The sequence below is a fragment of the Jaculus jaculus genome, chromosome 1 (assembly GCF_020740685.1).
Source record: "Jaculus jaculus isolate mJacJac1 chromosome 1, mJacJac1.mat.Y.cur, whole genome shotgun sequence".
NCBI classification, from domain to species: Eukaryota; Metazoa; Chordata; class Mammalia; order Rodentia; family Dipodidae; genus Jaculus; species Jaculus jaculus.
The window spans coordinates 24,200,691-24,221,917 of NC_059102.1; the positions used below are offsets into that span (position 1 = coordinate 24,200,691).

Genomic DNA, 21,227 nt, shown 5'->3' on the forward strand with positions numbered 1-21,227 from the left:
TTCATCTTCACAGATTATCTATGAGGGGGTGTGTGCATCTGAAGAGAAGACTCCTTTAAAAGAAATTAACAGTTCAAATGGGCCATCTCAGAGAGGGCTCAATATACTCCAACCCCCTTCATTCCAAGGAAGTCTCCTGCCTGGTATACCTTTGTATTTTTCTTTCTTTCTTTCTTTTTTTTTTTTCCGAGGGAGGGTCTCACCCTAGCCCAGGCTGACTTGGAATTCACTATGTAGTCTCAGGCTGGCCTCCAACTCAGTGATCCTCTTACCTCAGCCTCCCAAGCGCTGGGATTTAAGGTGTGCGCCACCACAGCAGATGGTTTTATTTTTACTTATTTATACACTTTTGGATTTTAGAGGTAGGGTCTCATTCTAGCCCAGGCTGATCTGGAATTCATTATGTAGTCTCAGGGTGGCCTTGAACTCAGGACTATCCTACCTCTGCATCCCGAGTGCTGGGATTAAAGGCGTGCGCCACTACGCCCGGCTCTTGTTTTTCTTAAATTGAAATAAAATGAAGTATATATGGAGAAAAAAAGGGGGTGGTGGCGGTAATGCCCGTGAAGCTGAGTGATAAAAGTTGAGCACATAGCGGTGTGACCCGGAAGGTTTGTTCAGATTGTTGAGTCTTCTGCCCCTTCCGGTTTCCGGATCCGGGTCTGGGGTGGGGCCTGTCCCGTACCCATCCGGTGTATGTGGCCCGGGAAGCACACCCCAAAGCTAACCAAAGGGTGCAGGAAACCAGGTCAGTCTCATCACCACCAGCCTAATAAGCTAACGCCCCCAAAGCCACAGAAAGGGCGCCATAACACCCACTCCAGAAGGAATACAAGCCGGATCTGAGGTAAGACGACCTTACATCTCGCGCCGGCGCAGCCCAGCACGCCATTTCCGCCCCATGAGGCCACGCCCATCCCGACTCACGACAAAGCTGTCGTCTTAGAGGGCATCAGTCATCACGTGACTCGCGCGACGTATCGCGAGGGTTGGTATATCTCGCGAGATTTGACGTGCCTTGTCTTCTCCTTACAGCCGGCTTTCCTCCCCTCCCCCTCGTCGCCGGCGGAGTTTTTCCTTTTCAGAGTCTCCTTGTCGACGCGGAGATTTTTTTTTTTTCTTCCTGCAGCTGCCTCTGCCTCCGCTACCGCCGCTGGCCTCGCCGGCCCCGGACCCCTTCCCGCCGCCCCACCCCCAGCCCCACACAAGGTAACTAACCCCCGGGAGGCTCGGCCTCGCCGGTCTCCGGAATTGAAATGGAGGCCTGAAGCCAAGAGGTCCGGGCGTGGGCGGCAGGCCCGGGAGCCCCCGCTCCTCTCCCGCGCCTCGGATTCGAGCGGCCCCGGCGTGCTTGGAAGGTTCCGGGCCGGGGAAGCGGCCCGGTGGGGTGGGCACGGCCGCGGGCTTTGGCGGAGGCCCTCGGGAGGGTGTGTGGGGCTCCCGCGCTCCCCCTGGAAGCTGGTGTTTGCCGTTTCCAGGTCCGAAATCCGCGACGGCGTCGGGCGGGCTGTGAGGTGCGGGGTGACTTGGGGCGTGAGCAGCCTGCCCTCCTTTAACCCTTTGCAGCCTGAAGGCGAGGCCCCCGTGTCTGCCTACCCTTTAGGGAACGGTTATACATCTCATTTTTAGGGAGTGCAGTGAACTGGATTTGGCGGAAGGCACGTTTCTTGGATTACAAGCGAGTGTATTTGTGCCATTACTTAAATCGCATCGACAACCTGCGTTGAGAGACTGGGTGGGAGATTTTTGTTCTGGAGAACTACATGCACTTTCAGTTGAATAGCTCAAGTAAAGACAGTAATAACATTTTTGATTAGGAGCTGGAAACATTCTTTCATGTTATATTTTTCTGCTCTTTTACAACAAAATACTCTTTTTTTTTTTTTTTTTGGTTTTTCGAGGTAGGGTCTCACTGTATTCCAGGCTGACCTGGAATTCACTATGTAATCTCAGGGTGTCCTCGAACTCACGACAGTCCTCCTACCTCTGCCTTCATAGTGCTGGGATTAAAGGCGAGTCCCACCACGCCCGGCAGCTCTTTTTTTTTTCCTTTAAAGGTGCCTAAGTTTTTCTTTTTTTTCCCTTTCCCCAGCAGAGTCTCATTCTAGCCCAGGCTGGCCTCGAAACTCATGGCGATCCTTCTACCTCAGCCTCCTAAGTGCCCGGATTAATGGCGTGACACACCTACCCACCATGACCAGCCCAACCTTGATCTTTTTTTCTTTTTAGGCATATTCCCTTCCAGAAATGGAAATTATAAGAAAACTAGAAAATTTCTCCTTTTTTTTGGTCTTTCTATGTGGGATTTATCTGACTTGTTGATAATTTTTAAAATCGCTATCATCTTGAAGTTCGAAATAAGCGTAAAAATAATGGTGATAGAGCTTCCAAGATAAGAGTAAAACTGGTTAGTTTGTTTCTTTTTAAATTTTTGTTTATTTATTAATGAGAGAGAAAGAAAGGCAAAAAGACATAATGGGTGCATCAGGGCCTCCAGCTACTGCACTGGAACTCCAGATGCATGTGCCACCTTGTGCATCTGGTTTTCCTGGATACTGGGAAATCGGGCCTCCAAACTGTCTTTAGGCTTTATAGACAAGCACTTAACCCGCTAAACCATCACTCCAACCCAGATTTAGTATTTTTATAGTTTGATATTTTATTGACTCTTCATGGTCTTAACTCTGGTTTTCTGAGGTAGGATCTCACCAGCTCGGGCTGGCCTTGAACTCAGGGCGATCCTTCTGCCTCTACCTCTCCAGTGCTGGGATTAAAGGCGTGTGCCATCACGCCTGGCATGGTCTTACCCTTTTCATTGTTTCCAGATGTCAGAGGACCTAGCAAAACAGTTGGCAAGCTACAAAGCCCAGCTCCAGCAAGTAGAAGCTGCACTATCTGGAAATGGAGAAAATGAAGATTTACTGAAATTGAAGAAAGATTTACAAGTAAGTATGAGTGGACAATTGTAGTTAAGATTGTTTGAAAGGAGTATTTCTGTGTTTTTCAAATGATTTATTGTTTAGAATCTGTAAAAATTAATCAGTTTTATAAATTTTGTGCTTTTGTAGGAATTTAAATTTTTTAATTTTTATTTATTTATTGTGGGGGGAGAGAAAGAGTCAGAGAAAGAGAGAATGGGCACACCAAAGCTTTCAACCACTGCAAACAAACTCCAGACACATGTGCCACATTGTGCCTTTGGCTTACAGGGGTCCTGGGGAATCAAACCAAGGTCCTTTGGAATTGCAGGCCAGTGCCTTCACCGCCAAGCCATCTCTCTAGCCCCTGTTCGGAGGATTTTGACATATGAATTGATTCTTAAAGTCAGACTTTCATTAGAAGAAACTTGGCAGTTGAGTGGAATGCACTTCTATTTTTTAAAGATTTACCAATGGAAAATATAGACAGAATTTTAATGGCATATGATTATTAGAAAATGTAACTATTGTTTTTAAAGCTAGTGGGTTATACATTATATTAAAACACATAAAATATGTAAAGAGATACCTGTTTTCTGTATAAATGTTTCCTAAGTGTTTTAAGACAATGCTTTAAATTATAGTTACTTACCCTTGTTGCAGTTTAATTGGTATTAAAGGAGAACTCAATTTATCATGGGAGAATTTAGGAGGTGTGAAACTTTTTTTTAAAATTTTTATTAACATTTTCCATGATTATAAAAAAAATATCCCATGGTAATTCCTCCCCCCCCCCAAGGTGTGAAACTTTTAAAACTTGTATTGGGCTTTCAAGTCAGGCATAACCCTGTGATAGTAAATATCTGTTGGATTACTAGATTAGGAAAAATATCATACATAATTTGTAAGTACTGTATATGTGTCCTTTCATCCTAAGAATTTAAAATTCTCAATTTGAACTTAAGAAAAGTTTCCAGGGTGCTTTTTGAACAGATGATCTCTACTTACTGTGTCCTGTCTAAACAGTCACCTTGTCTTGATGTCCATTAAAACCATTAAGTGTTTAATATTTTACAGTTGGAAATAAACTTACTGGAAAGGTATTCTAGAGTTTTGAATTCTAAAAGAACTTATCTAGGCATAATTAAATGAGTTGAACATTTTAAAATTTAGGTTCTAGATTTAAATAAAGTACAATAATATGTTGTTTATATGAACAAAATATTTGGGATTACTTTATTTTGAACAGTACCCCTTCTTCAATGTATAGAAGCCAGGGCTATGGATTTCAGGGTATTACTCAAGAAGAAAAAGATGTTTAGGAAAAAATTTCCTCTACTCTCCATCCCTTCTATAAAGATAACCCAGTGTTTTGTTTTGTTTTTTTAACCTGTATCTTCATTTGATGTTGACTGAGAGTGTTTTCTGAATATAGGGTGACCAAAACAAACCGATCTGAATACTTACAGTATTTAGTAAGAAAAAGATGTATAGGAAACAATTTCTTCTACTCTCTATCCCTTCTATAAAAATAACCCAGTGTTTTTTATTCCCTGTATCTTCATTTGATTTTCTTACTGAGAGTGTATCCTGAAGATGAGGGTGACCAAAACAAGCTGACCTGTATACTTAGAGTATAAGTTTTAGTAGTTTCTTCTTGTCTCAGAGATAGCCACTTATACTAACTTACAAGAAGTTCCTTTTTTTTTTCTTTGAGGAAAACAAAACATTGTGTGCCCATGTTTTATACTGTATACATATTTGCTGGGCAGTAGGAGTATGGTATATGTGGAACTGGTGAAATAAGAGTGAAACAGCATTATCATCAGGGCCTTTTAATAGTTAAAGAATAAATTATCTTCAGAATATAGGTTCAGCTGTCTTAATAGAACATAATCTATAATGGGAAGTACTAAATGGAGAAACCATTGTGGTAGACATAGTATATATCTAAAAGGCTTACTTAGGGTTCATTTAATAACCCAGAAGTCATTTATAAAATTATCTTTTTCTATGACTGTGTAGAACAGAATTCTCCAATAGACGTTTTATTTTTGTTATGATGAACATGTTCTATATTTGCTGTTCAATGCCATAGCCACATATGGTTATTGAATATTTTTTTTAATTTTTTAAAAACTTTTTATTTATTTGAGAGATTGGGTGTGCCAGAGCCTTCAGGCACTGCTGACAAATCTAGATGCATGCTCCATGTTGTACGTCTGGCTTAGGTCCTGGGGAAATCAAACCTGAGTCCTTTTGCTTTTCAGGCAAGTGGCCTAATCGCCAAGCCATCTCCAGCCCTTAAAAATTCTCTCTTTCTATATATATGCTACCTGTGTAGTTAGTTAAGTGGTTCAGACACTCGTAATCCCAGCACTCAGTTGCAGAGGTAGGAAGGTTAATGTGAATTCCAGGCCACCCTGAGACTACATAGTGAATTCTAGGTCAGCTTGGGCTAGAGTGAGACCCTACCTCGAAAAACCACAAAAAAGGGAAAATTTGTAAATGTTACCACTTAGTTACTGTTCCCCTTGAGACTCAGTATAGCTTTTGTTTTGTTACGGGTTCCTCTCTCTGATTTTTGGGATATATGTGCTAGTACTTAATCCTGCGTGACATATTTGATGAAAAGCCTGCTTAGGCTGTTAGTAGTGTGTGGCCTCTTTATTTTCATTTTCTGGGCTATGATGGCTTTAATTCCTGTGCTCATATTTCTGGTAAGGTTTCCATAGCTCTTTTGTATACTGTCTTTCAGACAGAATAATGTTCCATAACAGGCAACAGATTTGTGTACTGAAGTCCTAACTGCTTTTCTCTTCACTTAGAAGGAAAAGTAGGTATAGTAAAAATCCAGGCTAGCCTAGCTCATGAGCTCCTCAGGTAGCCTATAACGATCCCCAAAATAGTCACTTTCTTAGGCTGTATTGCTGAATAAACTGGTTCGAAAGGAGGCAGGGGTCAAGTCACTTGTCTCATATATTACAGTGGCTCTCTGCATCCCCGAAACGCCTTCCTTCAGTAAGCAGAGTGCTTGAGTGCACCCCATTTGACCTGCTGATATGTAGATCACAACACCTGATGCTTCCTGGAATTGCCGATAACTCTAACTGCTGCCCATCTGTCAATGAAGGAGCAGTTTCAGAGCTCAGACTTGGGGGAGGAAAAGTAATTAATGGTATGTACCTTCAAGAACCCCCTCACACATAAAATAGCTTTTCTAATGCTTTGGTCCATATGCACATGTGAAGAGAAAAAAATTGAAGGTTCTTCATAAATTGAGTGGGGCTTGTAAAATCATAGCATTATTATAGTGCAGTAGAGGTGAAAACAGTAGGCTTTTATTTTTAGGAAAAGGGCCATTTCATCACAGGGCTCTGAAAATTCTTTAGACATGCACAGCTTTAAAGGAGTCTTTTTTTTTTTGATGGCAACATATTTCCATATGAATGTAGTGGAAAAGTGTTATATCAGTTCTAAATCTGAAATCTCCAAGTGGATAAATCATGTTTTGGTTTAATAGTTAAATGACCCCAGGAGGATATACAAATGTTTAATAAGGATTTTGTGGGCTCTTGAGTCAGGCTTATTGGATTGCATCCCTGGCTCAAAAGTTGATTAACTGAAAATAAGACTAAATAATTTACCCTCCATTTTGTGAATACTGTATTATTTTAAACTCTTGCTTTACTTGGATAATAGTATCTAAATAAAAGTATTTGAGAACTATAGGTATAACAGTTGTAGAGCCACTTGCTGGATATGCACAAGGCTCTAGGTTTGGTCTCTAGCACTGAAAATTAATAGGAAGCTTTGCTTTAATCTTCAGTGACTTTCCCAAACCAGAAAGATATTTGAATTGCCTACTTGGCTAAACTTAGGGATATTAATCTACTGGATTATTTTTAATTAATTTTAACTTAAATCTGAGTTCTGTTTTTTTGTTGTTGTTTGTGTGTGTGTGTTCTTAATTCACAAAACTGACCTTTCTCGGGGTGCCTAGTGTTGTGTTTTTAAAGGCCCAAATATAGTGTCTCAGAAGTAGCTAGGAAAATTTATTATCTTTAAGAGGTAATATTTAACTTTCTTGGTTACTGAACAGAATAACTATTATGAAACCTCAATTGGGGCCAGAAGAAATTACTAGGTAGAGTTGAATTTTGTCCCTGAACATACAATATGCAGTTTTAAATGTAACTGGGAGAACACATTGCAGGTTCTTAGAAAATGAGATCAGATATACTGTAGGGCTTCAATAGAGGGGAGGAGCTCATAGCTTTTTATACTGTTAAGTTTTAACCATCAATAAGGAGTGTAAGCCTGAATTTGAAAATTATACTTGCCACACAGAGAAGCATTGCTCACCTCCTGTGTGAGTTACTTCAATGAAGCTGTGCTCATGTGCTTGATAAATAGGTAGAGAATATTTTAAATCATAACTTGATAGCATACACACTTGGGTGGGATTCATTATAAGTGGGAAGACTGCTGGCTTCTTTTATATATGCCTATAGTATTTTAGTAGAAATGTGTAAGCAGGAACATTTTTGTTTACTAATAAGGCTGCTTTCAGTATTTTAGGGTCTGGGGAGGGCTGTGTTGGCAAGACAGTTGATATTACTGCCAAGCAATGCTCTATATAAGGTTGCCTTATATATATGGGGCACTTATAATTGAATCATATTTAGTCTCTCACTTTAGAGAGACTTACCCATTCAAGATAGGCATTCAAAAGTAATACATGGTATAAGTTCAAGCCTATTTTTATTTCTGTTAGTATTTGTGATTGAAGGTACTTACATAAACTTAAATCATAGCTCCCCTATTCACTAGTAAAAATGCTGTATCTCAGTCTACATGGGCATAACAGTAATCTCAGTAATGTGGTAACATAGATAAAGAGTACTAAACTACCGTATGGTATAAGAACTATCATTTAAAGCTAACGGGAGGTTAACCATTGGGAATTATAAAAATGTTACGGCTTTTGTTCTTTTTTAGGAAGTTATAGAATTAACCAAAGACCTTCTGTCAACTCAACCTTCGGAAACTCTTACAAGTTCGGACAGTTTTGCTTCTACTCAACCCGCTCATTCATGGAAAGTAGGAGACAAGTGTATGGCAATCTGGAGTGAAGATGGACAGTAAGTGTAGAAAAAAAACCTCTAAATATAACATTCAGTAATAAGATACAATGGTAAGATGTTTTTATTCAGTTTGAACTGCCCTGTTCTAATCTTTGTTTAGGCAATATGATTTATAGAACTGGTTTAATTCTTGGGTGGTTGCCATTAATACAGTTCAGTTTTAGAATTAGATTGCTGTAGAGGGTGGCAATGGCTTGAGTCTTAAAGGATCCAAGATAGAAGACAAATGAACAACAGTTTTCTAAAACAAACAAGTTCCATTTTCCTCAAATTGAAAATTGAGTGAATGGTTGATTATCTCATTTCTGGGAAGTTCCTGCACTGAAATCAATCCTTCAAGAAATAACTTTTCTCAGATTGAGTAAAGTGCACTGAGTAAATAAAAATGTAAGAGACTTCCTGGCACTATTTTGATAGTATGTGCCTAACTCCAAACTACTCTTTGTATTATTTTTGTTAGAAGTTTAGTTTATTTACATGTGATAATTGAATCACTGCAATATAAGTCTTGTAGGCTGAGTACTAAATCTTTACTCACCTGCTTACAGCCATGATATCTTTACAGGTGTTATGAAGCGGAGATTGAGGAGATAGATGAAGAAAATGGCACTGCTGCAATCACCTTTGCTGGTTATGGAAATGCTGAAGTGACTCCACTATTGAACCTCAAGCCTGTAGAAGAAGGAAGGAAGGCCAAGGAGGACAGTGGCAACAAACCCATGTCAAAGTAAGAGAGTGTGTGTGTGTGTGTGTGTGTGTGTGTGTAACAGGCTCTTACTATGTAGCCCAAGCTTGCTGGAATATACCCCCAGTGCTGGCATTACGAATATGAGTCACTAGACCTGGATAAAGTACATGACTTTAGCATCTTAGATGATTCACATTTGGGTACTTCAGGTAGTATGTAGGTTAGGTCCTAGTGAGAAGGTTATACTTTTTATCATTGTCCTGGCATAAGATCAGCACTGCATATTTATGCTTAGGTAAAGTGTAGACATTTTAGTTCATAATTAGGCATTACAATACTGGGGCTGGGAAGATGGCTCAGTGGACAAAAGTGCTTGCTTGCAAAGCCTGCCAGCCTGGGTTTGATTCCTCAGTACCCACATAAAGCCAAATGCACAGATGGCAGCAAGGGGCTCTGGCGCTTCTGTTCGCTCACTCTGAGGTCACTAAAAATACTTGAGAAAAAAGAAAAGCAATAGATAGATAGTAAGATACTAATAATAATGTATGGAGGGCATGTTACTATATTTTTATAAGCCAGGTGCTCAGGCTCTACCACAGTGAAGACCAGCTTTGACCTTGTCTTTACTGAGTTATATCCAGAAAAGAGAACGCACAATCAAGGAAGTGTTTTAGGCAGGGGATATAGCTTGGTAATACACACTGCTTACCTAGCATGTGCAAATTCCCAGGGCCAGAAAAACCAGTGTTTAATAAGTAGAAGTTTGGAAGGGAGGGGCTGGGAAAGTGGCTCAGTGCACAAGTTCGTGCCATGCAAGTGTGAGTACTTGCATCTGATTCCCAGAATGTGCATAGGAGTGCACAGAGGCTGTAGCACACATCTGTAATCTCATGCCTATGATGAGCTCAGGAGGCAGAGACAGGAGAATCTGCCAGAAACTTGCAGGCCCGTTAGCTTGGCAAATAGAGCAGTAAATAAAGGAGACTTGGCTTAAGCAAGGTGTGGACGTTGAAGACCAACGCCTGAAGTTGTCCCTGACCTCCACACATGTGCTTTGGCACACAGGATGAACATGTGCACACTGCAAAAATAAGTAAACAAATTAATTAAAGGAAACATAGAAGAGTTACTATAGTTAACCCAGTGCAGTTTCTTTGAGAAAAGAACTTCTAAACCAAGATTGGAAACAACTGGCATTAGCAAAGTAAACTAAGTACTATGGTATACTACTTAAGTCAGTATGAGCATAGACAAACTACTAAATATCTCATGTGATCATTAAGGCAAATGGTTATGTATATTATTTGGTTTCAAGGATTACAGTGGTAGCATTAATTGTGTAACATGTTTTTAACATGATAGCTCAGTAAACATTTTTTAAAAGTGGGAAGTATAAAAATGGCAGAAGTAGTTAAAAATATGGTACTCAAAGATGGATAATTCAACAAAAGAATTTGCTAATAATTGTAAGCCATGGAAATTTCTAAAGAATTATTTGAGTGTATGTGAGAATGGGTTTCCCAGGGGTCCCTGCCCCTGCAAACAAACACGAGACATGTGCCACTGTACATCTGGCTTTATGTGAATGCTGGGAAATCCAGGCTGACAGGCATTGCAAGCAAACACCTTTAACTGCTGAGTCATCTCTCCAAGTCTGAACTTTGTTTGTTTGCTTTTTCGAGGTAGGGTCTCACTCTAGCCCAGGCTGACCTGGAATTCACTATGTATTCTCAGGGTGGCCTGGAACTGTGAGATCCTCCTACCTCAGCCTCCCAAGTGCTTGGATTTAAGGATACACCATCACGCACAGCTGGTTTACATGTTTAATAGAATGCATCTAAGTACTCAAACTTCTGCTTCCTAAATTTTTGATTTGCTTTGTTTTTCTTCAGTATTCAGTATTGGCCATAGGATCCTTAGTCTTTGTTTGCTAAGCAAGTGCTCTGCCAGTGAACTACGTATATATATCTCCTTTGTTAAAGAACACTTTTTCATGGTGCTAGGTGATAGGCATTTTTAAGTTTTTTTTTTTAAATTTTTATTTATTTGAGAGCTACAGACAGACAGAAGGAGGGAGGGAGGAAGGAAGGGAGAGAGAGAGAGGGAGGGAGAGATAATGGGCGCGCCAGGGCTTCCAGCCACTGCAAATGAACTCCAGACGCATGCGCCCCCTTGTGCATCTGGCTAACATGGGTCCTGAGGAATCGAGCCTCGAACCGGGGTCCTTAGGCTTCACAGGCAAGCGCTTAACCGCTAACCCATCTCTCCAGCCCGGCATTTTTAAGTTTTTATTTGTGTGTGTGTATGGACATGGTCTCTTGTTGTCTGCATGTAACTTTATGTGGGTACTGGGGAATTAAACCTAGGCATCAGGCTTTGCACGCAAGTACCTTTGACTTCTGAGCTATCTCTCCAGTCTCCCAACGTTGATTTTTAATGAAAAGTTGTGCATTTATTTTATTCATAGATGAGTTTGTAAGGTTTTTTTCTTTTTCCCCATTGCTACCAGGAAGTCATTTTCTAAATCTCAAGTTGACATTTAGCTTTTTTTTTCCGACACAGAAAAGAAATGATTGCCCAGCAGCGTGAATATAAAAAGAAGAAAGCTTTAAAGAAAGCACAGAGAATAAAAGAACTTGAGCAAGAAAGAGAAGATCAGAAGGTGAAATGGCAACAATTCAACAACAGAGCTTATTCTAAAAACAAGAAAGGCCAGGTTGGTAATCTTCACCTTTTGTCAGTCTGAGAAATGCTACTGTCATTAAAATAACCTGAAAATGAAAAAGGGAGGTATCTAGATTTTTAATTTAGAATCCTAGTCAGTATTCACTTTGGCTTATTGAAAAATATTTCTACTAGTCACTGTCTGCAATAAAAAAATTACAAGACAGAGTTCATACCAAGAGTTTTGAAAAATGTTTGGTGCTTTCCAAATCACTTAGAGGCAGTATGCTAAACCCTATCTTTGTTAACATGATTTGTGAAAAAGCCAAGCCTTACTGGTAGATTTCAGGTTCTTGTGGTTTGCTTTTCTTCTAAGCATGTCAAAAGGATGGCCTTTCACCCATAATTTGTTCTTCATTACTATTAAGATTGCCCTCCACTAGGAGATGTTGGATTTTGGAAAACAGTGCTTTCTTTTCAGAAAGATGTCTATTTTTGTCTCACAAGGGAATTCATAAATTAGGTCTTACAGCAGGCTTCACTCTAATGTTCATTACTGCCAGAATTCTGTTCCTACCTAAATGCATAGTTCATACTTTAGGATTTGAGAATGACAGCCTCAAAATTAGTAATGTGTGATACTTATATAGCTTAGAGTAACTGTCCAGAATGAGTTAATTTTCACTGTACATTTTTGATACTAGGTGAACAAAAGCAGTGTGTTTTCTTTGTAAATGTTGAATAATAAAGTTTGAAGTTTATTTTTTTCAAACACTAATCAAGAATGGCTTGTTTCCTTTCCCATAGGTTAAGAGGAGTATTTTCGCTTCACCTGAAAGTGTAACTGGCAAAGTTGGAGTAGGAACTTGTGGAATTGCTGACAAGCCTATGACGCAGTATCAAGATACATCCAAATACAACGTCAGGCATTTGATGCCTCAGTAATCACAAGGACTATCGGATATCACCTCTGCGGGGCTTTACATTTACCTTTTTATCCTTATATTTTTCTAAAGGTAAATTATTTGTTAGATGAGTAAGGAATATGCATTGTCTTTGACTTCAGTAGAATGAAACTTGAAGGAATTGCATTTGATAACTGCTTTTCATTTAACTTTTCATTACTACTTAACCACAGTTCCCTTTGTTGATTAAGGCAACTTTTCTAGAGAGATGCTGCTTAAGTCAGCACTTAGATGACCTCCCACTTACCTGGTGTTATCTGTAGACATTCTGTAAGTCATAACTTGGGATTTTCAGGTGCTTTGCACTTGACTCATTCTAGCAATTCATTGGATCATCAAGGTAAAACACCAACCTGCTAAATATTTTTTTTTCTTTATCTTCAATATTAAAACCTAGCCATTGTCCAGACAAGCCTAAATATAGGTTAATTCATAAATGGCAAGGTTTATTTTGAGGGCTTGCTTTTCCTTCAATAACTTGTTTTCCAGGCCCATTAGGTCATTTCTACAGTTGGTCCACCACTATTTTTTTTTCCTTGAGTTCTGTCTAAAAGAACCATGTTTAGGATGAGCTCCCCTCTAAGTTTTTTTTTTTTCAGTGTGTGTGTGTGTGTGTGTGTGTGTGTGTGTATGTATGTAAGTACTGTATGTTTTTTTCCTTTGTTAATTCCTCACTTGTGGTAGTGGTACCATTTTTTGGATGTGTCATGTTTATATGGGAAAATAAAAGGCTGATGTATAGCCCTGTATACAGTTGTAGATACTATTTTTGTAAAGAAAAAAAAAAAACCAAGGCTAAATTAATGAACAAGAGTACCGAATGTTTCATGATTAAGATTTCTTGTATTTCTTGTGCATTAATCTGACCATAATTTCCCTGTATATTATGTTCATGTAGCTGAGTTTGTAATTTTTACTAACTAGATCAAGTTGCCAGCATTTGTTGGTATAAGTGAACATCACAATTATCCAAGTTGAGTTTAAGCCAAATACATGCATAGAGAAAGGATCTTCCTATTAATGGAAGAAGATAATTTTTAGGATGTGTGTTAATTTCAGTTTTGTATGTTTAACTTTTATTAAAATAAAATGTTTAAAAAAATTTTTCAAGGGTGTGTTAACAAAAGGGTGAAGTCTGTAGCATCCAGCTTTGACACAGTGATCAAACCTTGAATTTGTATGCACAACTGTCATGGAAGGGAATATTGAGTGTGTGAAAATGGTTTCAGTAAATCCTTAAGTATTCCTTCCAATAAGCATGAGAAACTGATCCTAAAGGACCAATGGATGTGTTGGGAGATTAATTGTAATTGTTTCTTTCACAAATTTTTTTTCACTTAAAGAACATTTTTATTTGATTTTTCAATAACAATACTGTCTTTGATTTGTTTTAAAAAAAGTCACATTATGGATGACATGACTGGAAACCAGTTCAGGAGCAGCCAGTGTACACCACTTCTTAGTTTAGGGACAAATTATTAGCAAACTTGAGGCCAGCAAGGGTAAAGAATAGCATTTCAACTTCCAAACCCAGTACAATTGGGGATACTATAACCCAGGAAAAAGTAACTTCTAAATTTCGTTTAAAAAAAAAAAAAAAGACAAAACAAAAACAAACAAGCAAAAAAACCTTTTTCTCAACAAAGTGCTGAGCTTTCCATGAAGTTTTCTGGTGTGCAATATGCAGAAATTGATAGCAAGTATTTGCAATTATTTAAAAGTCATTGCATATTCATATGTATGTACCTGGTGGGTGAGCTAAAGTGGCCTCTGAGTTGGACCAAGAAATATTTGTTCATTCCAGTATGGATGAGGTCATTCTGAATCCAAGCGTCCCTTTCTCTAGAATTTCCAAAGAAAATACTGATGTAGCTGGTAAACTTATTCATGAAAACAAACTATACTCTGTCAGAATGGTAATTGTAATATATATGCTAGTATGGCATAATTTTAAGAATTTTATGAATTCTGCGATTAGTTTCTGGGCTTAAGCTAAATCTGAAATGGATTAGTTATTTAAAAGTATAAAGTTGGGGTTGAGGGATGCTTTAATTGGAAAATGACGCCTACACAAAGTAGCATTATTGTAATGTAAAGGCTTGTAAAGGTGTTGCGGAGTCAGAAAAGTAGACAGGAATCATACTCCTCTGGATACATCCCTTCACTCCTCAGACTTAAGCTGTTCTCGTGGTAATAGGCAGTAAGCACTCCCCCCCAGTCTAATAGCTGCTGTGCCAAGTAGCAAGTAAGGCACATAACCCCTTTCTGTGTGGCCTAGAAGTTTCCAAAAGGTTAGTTTCTGTAGCACCAACGTCCAGAATTTGATTCTACTCTTGCTTGAGAGTTCTTTCACAAATTTTAATTGGTAAAATGAAAAAGTAATGAGACATAGAATTCTTCCACATGAATCTCTGTTCTAGCCCAGTGGATCATGTTTTTTCTTCCTAAACATGAAGGACAAGAAGACACAAGTTACTATAGGACAGGGCCTACTTGGAATGGGGATGGAGCCCTCGTAGTGCTTGCTTAGCATGTAAAAGGCCTTGGATTAGATTCTCTAGCATAGGAGGTTAGAGAGAGAAGGGAGGGTTAAAGCTGGAACATTTCTGTATGACAAAATTAAAATAAGCTGGGTGTGTTGGCACATGCCTTTAGACCTAGCACTTGGGAAGCTGAGGTAGGAGGATCTTTAGGTTTGAGGCTAGCCTGGGGTTAGAATTAATGCCAGGTCAGCTTGAGCTACTGAGACACCCTGCCTTATAAATATATATATATGAATTTTACTGTTGTAACAAACATTTTAAGAGTGTGTTCACAGTTGCAAGGAAACACAACAGTAGCAAGACATCTTTAGTATGATTATGTGACCCCAGAAAATGGTTTGAAATTGCTTTGGTATGTATATTGGAATAGTACTTGGTGCTTGCAGTTCTGTTGTCACTGAGCTCATGCACACCTTTTTGACCAGTGGTACTTCTTTTTTTTCTTTTTTTTTTCTTTTTTTGGTTTTTCGAGGTAGGTTATCACTGTAGCCCAGGCTCACCTGGAATTCACTGTGGAGTCTCAGGGTGGCCTCGAACTCACAGCGATCCTCCTACCTCTGCCTCCCGAGTGCTGGAATTAAAGGTGTGCACCACCACACCCAGCATTCCTTCTTCTTTTTAAAATCTTCTATTTTTATTTATGTTTGACAGAGAGAAAGAGGGAGAGAATGGGTGCACCAGGGCCTCCAGCCACTGCAGACGAACTCCAGATGCATGCACCACCTTGTGCATCTGGCTAATGTGGGTCCTGGAGAATCAAACCTGGGTCCTTTGGCTTTGCAGGCAAACGCCTTACCCACTAAGCCATCCCTCCAGTCTGGGCCTTCTTTTCTGCATATTGATTTTCCTAGTGGCTTTGGCTTAGAAGAGAGAAAAGAATTGACCATATCACAGCTTTAGTTTTGAAATAGGCATATGCTACGAGATCTGAGCTTTTGAGTCAGATCTAGATGTTACTGTCATACTGTTAATCTTGGAAATAAAATGAAAGGACTCTTGGAGATGAGTACTTCTCACAATTTGATGCTGTAGTTTAGTTCAAAAGTTGCTTTATACCAGTAGTACTTTTCAAGCAAAGGCAGTTTTAAGCTTTCTATATTCTGAAATCAAATAGAAACCCTAGCCCTACAATGTTTTTTAATTTAGAGGTTCCTGTATGTCAAAAAAGTAGTCTTGAAGCTGAAATTGGCAAACTGAAAGCAAAATATTGATTTATAAGCCTAAGTAGAACTGGGCTGCATTTATCTTCTCAAAGCTTGGTCTTTCAGTGTTGACCTGGTAGCCCCCAAATTGGTAATCAAATTTAGCAGTAATCACAGTTAACAAATGCTAGTTTTTTGTTTTTTTTTTTTTGGTGTGTTTGTTTATTTTTAATTTATTTGCAAGCAGAGAGAGAGGATGAATGGACACTCCAGGTCCTTTAGCCATTGCAGACAAACTCCAGGTACATGTGCCACTATATGCATCTGGCTTTATGTGGGTACTGGGGAATCAAGCTTTTGGGTTGTTAGGCTTTGCAGGCAAGTAACTGGTTCACCACTGAGTCTAATGGAACACATTGGAAGAGCCAGGATTCTCATCCCACACTACTCTGTGAAAACTGCCCAGCCATCAACTACTTCATGTATAATTTTTTTTAAAATAATTTATTTGTTTGTTTATTTGAGAGCGACAGACAGAGATAGAAAGAGGCAGATAGATAGAAAGAATGGGTGCGCCAGGGCCTTCAGCCACTGCAAACGAAGTCCAGACACATGCGCCCCCTTGTGCATCTGGCTAACGTGGGCCTTGGGGAATAGAGCCTCAAACCAGAGTCCTTAGGCTTCACAGGCAAGCGCTTAACTGCTAAGCCATCTCCCCAGCCCTATGTATAACTTCTTAACCTCCTTTTTCTCAGCTTATAGAATGGAAATACTTTGAGCATAAGGATAGTGTTAGTATTTGTAAAGAGGTACAGTATATGGCATATGGTAAGCACTTAAGAATGCCTGCCATTTACTGTGGAGTAGTAGTGACTATCTGAACTTTTATTCTTTAAGCAGTAGCATTTCACATTACAGTGCATACAATACCCACGTGCTTAGGGGTTGAGGCACACAGTAACACCTTTTGTTGAAATGTTACCAAGCCAGGTACATTAAATCCTAGTAAAGGGTCTTCATAGTTACTGGGGGAAGGGTCAAATCAAAAGTACCCCTAATGCTGTTTAAAGTTAAAATTTTTCTGGGTTTTGGGCTAGAGAGATGGCTTAGTGGTTAAGCACTTGTCTGTGAAACCTAAGGACCCTAGTTTGAGGCTCCAGGACCAACGTTAGCCAGATGCACAAAGGGCGCATACATCTGGAGTCATTTGCAGTGGCTGGAGGCCCTGGTGTGCCCATTCTCTCTCCCTCCCTTCCTCCCTCTCTACCTGCCTCTTTCATTGTCTGGCCCTCTCAAATAAATAAAAATAAACATTTAAATTTTTTTTTCTGGGTTTTATCCAGGCCGAAGTATATTTACATATGAACCCAAAATGTTGAATTACTTCTGTCAGTGAAGTGTGTGTATCCAGTACAATTTGATTTTTTTTTTTTTTTGTACATTTTTGTGTGAGTCTGGGTATACTCTTTGTTGCAAACAACCGTTTCTATGGCTGGCTCTACATGTGTACCTGGGTAAGCAATCCCATTAACCACTGAACCATTTCCCCAGCCAAACTTGATTTTAATACTGAGTGTATATCCCTTGAAAATACCAAAGGATACTAAATAAAGGACGAAAACCTTTCTAAACCAAGAAGGATTTATATTTGTCTTAAAACTCTTACAGAGTTTCAGTAAATACCTGAATTGTATTAATAAAAAATACTATGAAGCAGTCAATATTACTTTTAAAGCTCAACAGTAAATGTAAAATTCTTCATATCTAGGATTTTTTTTTTGTTTTGTTTTTGTTTCTGGAGGTAGGGTCTCACTCTAGCTCAGGCTGACCTGGAATTCACTATGTTATCTCAGGGTGCCCTCGGACTCATGGCAATCCTCCTACCTCTGCCTCCCAAGTGCTGGGATTAAAGGCGTGCACCACCACACCCGGCTATATCTAGGATTTTTGATTTGCAAGTGAAAACAATTTTTACTGTAGTGGACAGGAAAAACATAGAGTAAACAGGTAATGCTATTGTTGAAACAGCTCCGAGTAATTTATTCCCTTTGTTTTGTTTTTTGATGTTTTTATTTTTCTTCCCAAGGTAGGGTGTCGCTCTAGCCCAGGCTGACCTGAAATAAACTATGTAGTCTCAGAGTGGATTCAAACTCAAAGCAATCCTCATACCTCTGCCTCCTGAGTGCTGGGATTAAAGGTGTATGCCACCATGCTCAGTTGTTCTGTCATTCTTTTTTTAAAGATTATATTTACTTAGAGAATGGTTGTGCCATTGCCTCCAGCTACTACAAACAAATTCCAGACACATGTGCTCACTTGTGCATCTAGCTTATGTGGGTCTTGGGAAATTGAACCTTGGGTCCTTTGGCTTTTCAGGCAAGCACCTTAACTGCTAAGCCATCTCTAGCCCTAAGGAGAAAAAAATACATATAGGACCTGTATAGTTAAAGCTAAGTGATTCAGACACTGCTGGTATAGTTGGGGCAGCCCAAAGATTTGGCCTAGCCAAGACCAAGCAGTAAAAGATGTCCAGTTTCAATTCTGTGAGGTTTTTCAGTTTATGTTGTTACAAAACCCCCCACTTCCTACCCCCAGCCACAAATGCAGTTCTTGGATTTAACCGAGTTTGTAGAAGCTGACAAACTAGCTAAAAATAGCCAGTTTTGGATAATTTGTCTTGTAGTTAGTTCCCAAGCAGTAAACACTCGTAGTTTACTTCTACTATGTACCTTACCAGCTCCTTTTATGAATCCAGTGCAAGTGTCTGGAATATTTAAATTATATTTTCCCAAACAGTCTTTTTTTTAAGAACATAGTTAAACTCACTAGGAAGAAAGGTTGGCTTTTTGTTTGAAGAGCTTTTTCAACTTGGGGCCGAAATCAAGGTCCTTATTTTACTGGCTCATTTTCTGTTTATTTTTAAATCTAACTTCTAGATATATTATTTATTTGAGGGGGGAGAATGGGCACACCAGGACCTCCAATTACTGCAAATGAACTCCAGACACATGCACCCCCTTTTGCATCTGGCTAACATGGGTCCTAGAGAATTGAACTGGGATCCTCTGGCTTTGTAGGCAAACACCTTAAACCGCTAAGCCATCTATCTCCTCAGCCATCATTTTCTCTTTCTTAATGAAACTGATGAGTTTTTTTTTTTTAAACAGTAGCTTCATTTATTTATTTATTTGAGAGTGACAGACACAGAGAAAGACAGATAGAGGAGAGAATGGGCGCGCCAGGGCTTCCAGCTTCTGCAAACGAACTCCAGACGCGTGCGCCCCCTTGTGCATCTGGCTAACGTGGGACCTGGGGAACTGAGCCTCGAACCGGGGTCCTTAGGCTTCACAGGCAAGCGCTTAACCGCTAAGCCATCTCTCCAGCCCAAAACTGATGAGTTTTTGTTTCTTCCTCTTCCAAGCCCTGTTACTTTAGCAAGATGCAGTGAATTTCTGACATGAGATAAAGAATTCAGGTTTGGAGCAAACTCTTGACTCCATATCCTGGGAACACTAGAGTTGAAGTCCAAGATCTGTAGTCAGGCTAGTCTTCAATAGATGGTAATTGTCTGTTAGTTGTTCACTGATCAGAAGTAGCAGGAAGGAGTAAGTAACCCTTTGGTCCTTTTGCCTGGAGTTTGTTCCTCCCAAAGCACTCTTAGGTTTGTTTGACCCCACTTCCTTTTATATTTATCATCTTTTAGTATATGTCTTATTAATAGCCTTTGGGATAGCTAGAATCTTTGTTTTTTGTTTTTACAATGCTATTCTGTTCCCTGTTGAGAACTTCTAAAATACCCCACTTAATGTTCTACCAATAAAGGCTTTTAAAGCATTCCCTATAGCAAAGAGCTAAGATTTGAGAGAACAGAAGAAATTCCAAAATTACTAGTCAATTGGCAGGTTTTTTTGTTTTGAGGCAGGATCTTGGAGCCAGGCTGACCTCAAACTCACCATGTAGCACAGGGATGACCATACACTTCTGACCTCCTGCCTCCATTTCCAAGCACTGGGCGCATACATGGGCACTGCCATACCTGGTTATACAGTTGTGCAGGTCACACACGGGGCTCTGTGGGTACCAGGCAAGCACTGTACCGAGTTACGTTGCCCACTCAGTCGGCAGTGCGCTTAAGTGTTTAGTTTGACTCTTATAACTGAAAAGGTACAACCATCACGAAGTGAATTTGCTGATCATCTTTCAAGTGATACCACTACACTAGCCTACTTTTAAAGAATCAGGGCTGGGAATATAGCTTAGTGGTAGAACACTCACTTAGCATGTACAAGGCCCCAGGTTTGTCCCTGTAGTGTTGCCAAAAAGAACCCACAAGAAAACCAGTTTTCAATTATATCTTGAGTATGGGCAAAGAGAAAGTTGCTGATTTTATTTTCTGACTAAGGTTACTAAATATTAACTAGGGTACTCAATTATACAATGACCTATTAGTATAATGCTAAGCCTCAGGCTAGTCTTTATGAAACACCAGATATTCACTAAAACTGATGAATTGATCTTAACAAGTTTATTGAAAAATTGTATAGGATGTCAAAAGTTGAAGATAGTTAAGGTACAGGCTATAACCCCATTTACTTGTGAGCTTGAGCTGAGAGGATTATTTGAACTAGTTAGAAGCTTGAGACCAGTCCAGGGAATGTAGAGATTGTTTTTAAAAAACCAAAAACTATTTGTCGTCATGGACTTTTGTTAATATGAACCAGTATTTACGAAGTGGTCCTCTTTTTCTTAGACCTGGAGTTAGATAAAATTCAAGGTCAGGAATGTAGAATCGAGAAGTTGCATTCATAAAAAAGGAGTACATGCTTCTTAATTTCCTTTTAGTACTACACCAATGTTAAGATTTTTTTTTTTAGGGCAGAAGAGTATTTTACATATGTCAGTTTAAATCTTTATAATTTAAGATAGGTACAAAGTTATAGCAACTTTATACTAGCCAACAGGCTCCACTAAGAAATTAGGTAACCTGCCCAGGATCTGTCAAATGTGGGAACAGGAGATGTAAAGCCCTTATTTTCTCACAGACTGTTTTGGGAATCTGACTTCTGTTTGGGTTGGGATGAGGTGAGGGTAAAAGGAGGAACAAAGCAGTGGGTTCAAATAAAAGAAGAACAAAACCTTAAAAGGCCAAATCATTTCCTC

General features: G+C 39.4%; 1 protein-coding gene across 3 annotated transcripts; it reads left to right on the forward strand.

Moving 5' to 3' along the window:
• The first annotated feature begins 699 nt into the window (after window positions 1-699).
• Window positions 700-13,158, forward strand: Smndc1 (survival motor neuron domain containing 1). 3 transcript variants are annotated; one of them, XM_045157144.1, is made up of 7 exons: window positions 700-847; window positions 1,130-1,209; window positions 2,826-2,945; window positions 7,920-8,062; window positions 8,631-8,792; window positions 11,316-11,469; window positions 12,225-13,158. In XM_045157144.1, the coding sequence occupies exons 3-7, from the start codon at window positions 2,826-2,828 to the stop codon at window positions 12,360-12,362; spliced, it is 717 nt and encodes a 238-aa protein (XP_045013079.1). In that variant the 5' UTR covers window positions 700-847; window positions 1,130-1,209; the 3' UTR covers window positions 12,363-13,158. The 3 variants fall into 3 exon arrangements, with proteins under 3 accessions (XP_045013079.1, XP_045013086.1, XP_045013073.1); XM_045157151.1 differs by lacking the exon at window positions 700-847 and having other exon boundaries at window positions 1,094-1,209; XM_045157138.1 differs by lacking the exons at window positions 700-847; window positions 1,130-1,209 and adding an exon at window positions 1,462-1,478.
• The last annotated feature ends 8,069 nt before the right edge of the window (window positions 13,159-21,227 follow it).

Excerpts from the sequence above, each read along its gene's own strand:
- Smndc1 (XM_045157144.1), top strand. The coding sequence starts at position 2,826 with ATGTCAGAGGACCTAGCAAAACAGTTGGCAAGCTACAAAGCCCAGCTC. Across the intron at positions 8,063-8,630 it reads ATCTGGAGTGAAGATGGACA|GTGTTATGAAGCGGAGATTG; the intron begins GTAAGTGTAGAA and ends ATATCTTTACAG. Across the intron at positions 11,470-12,224 it reads CTAAAAACAAGAAAGGCCAG|GTTAAGAGGAGTATTTTCGC; the intron begins GTTGGTAATCTT and ends CCTTTCCCATAG.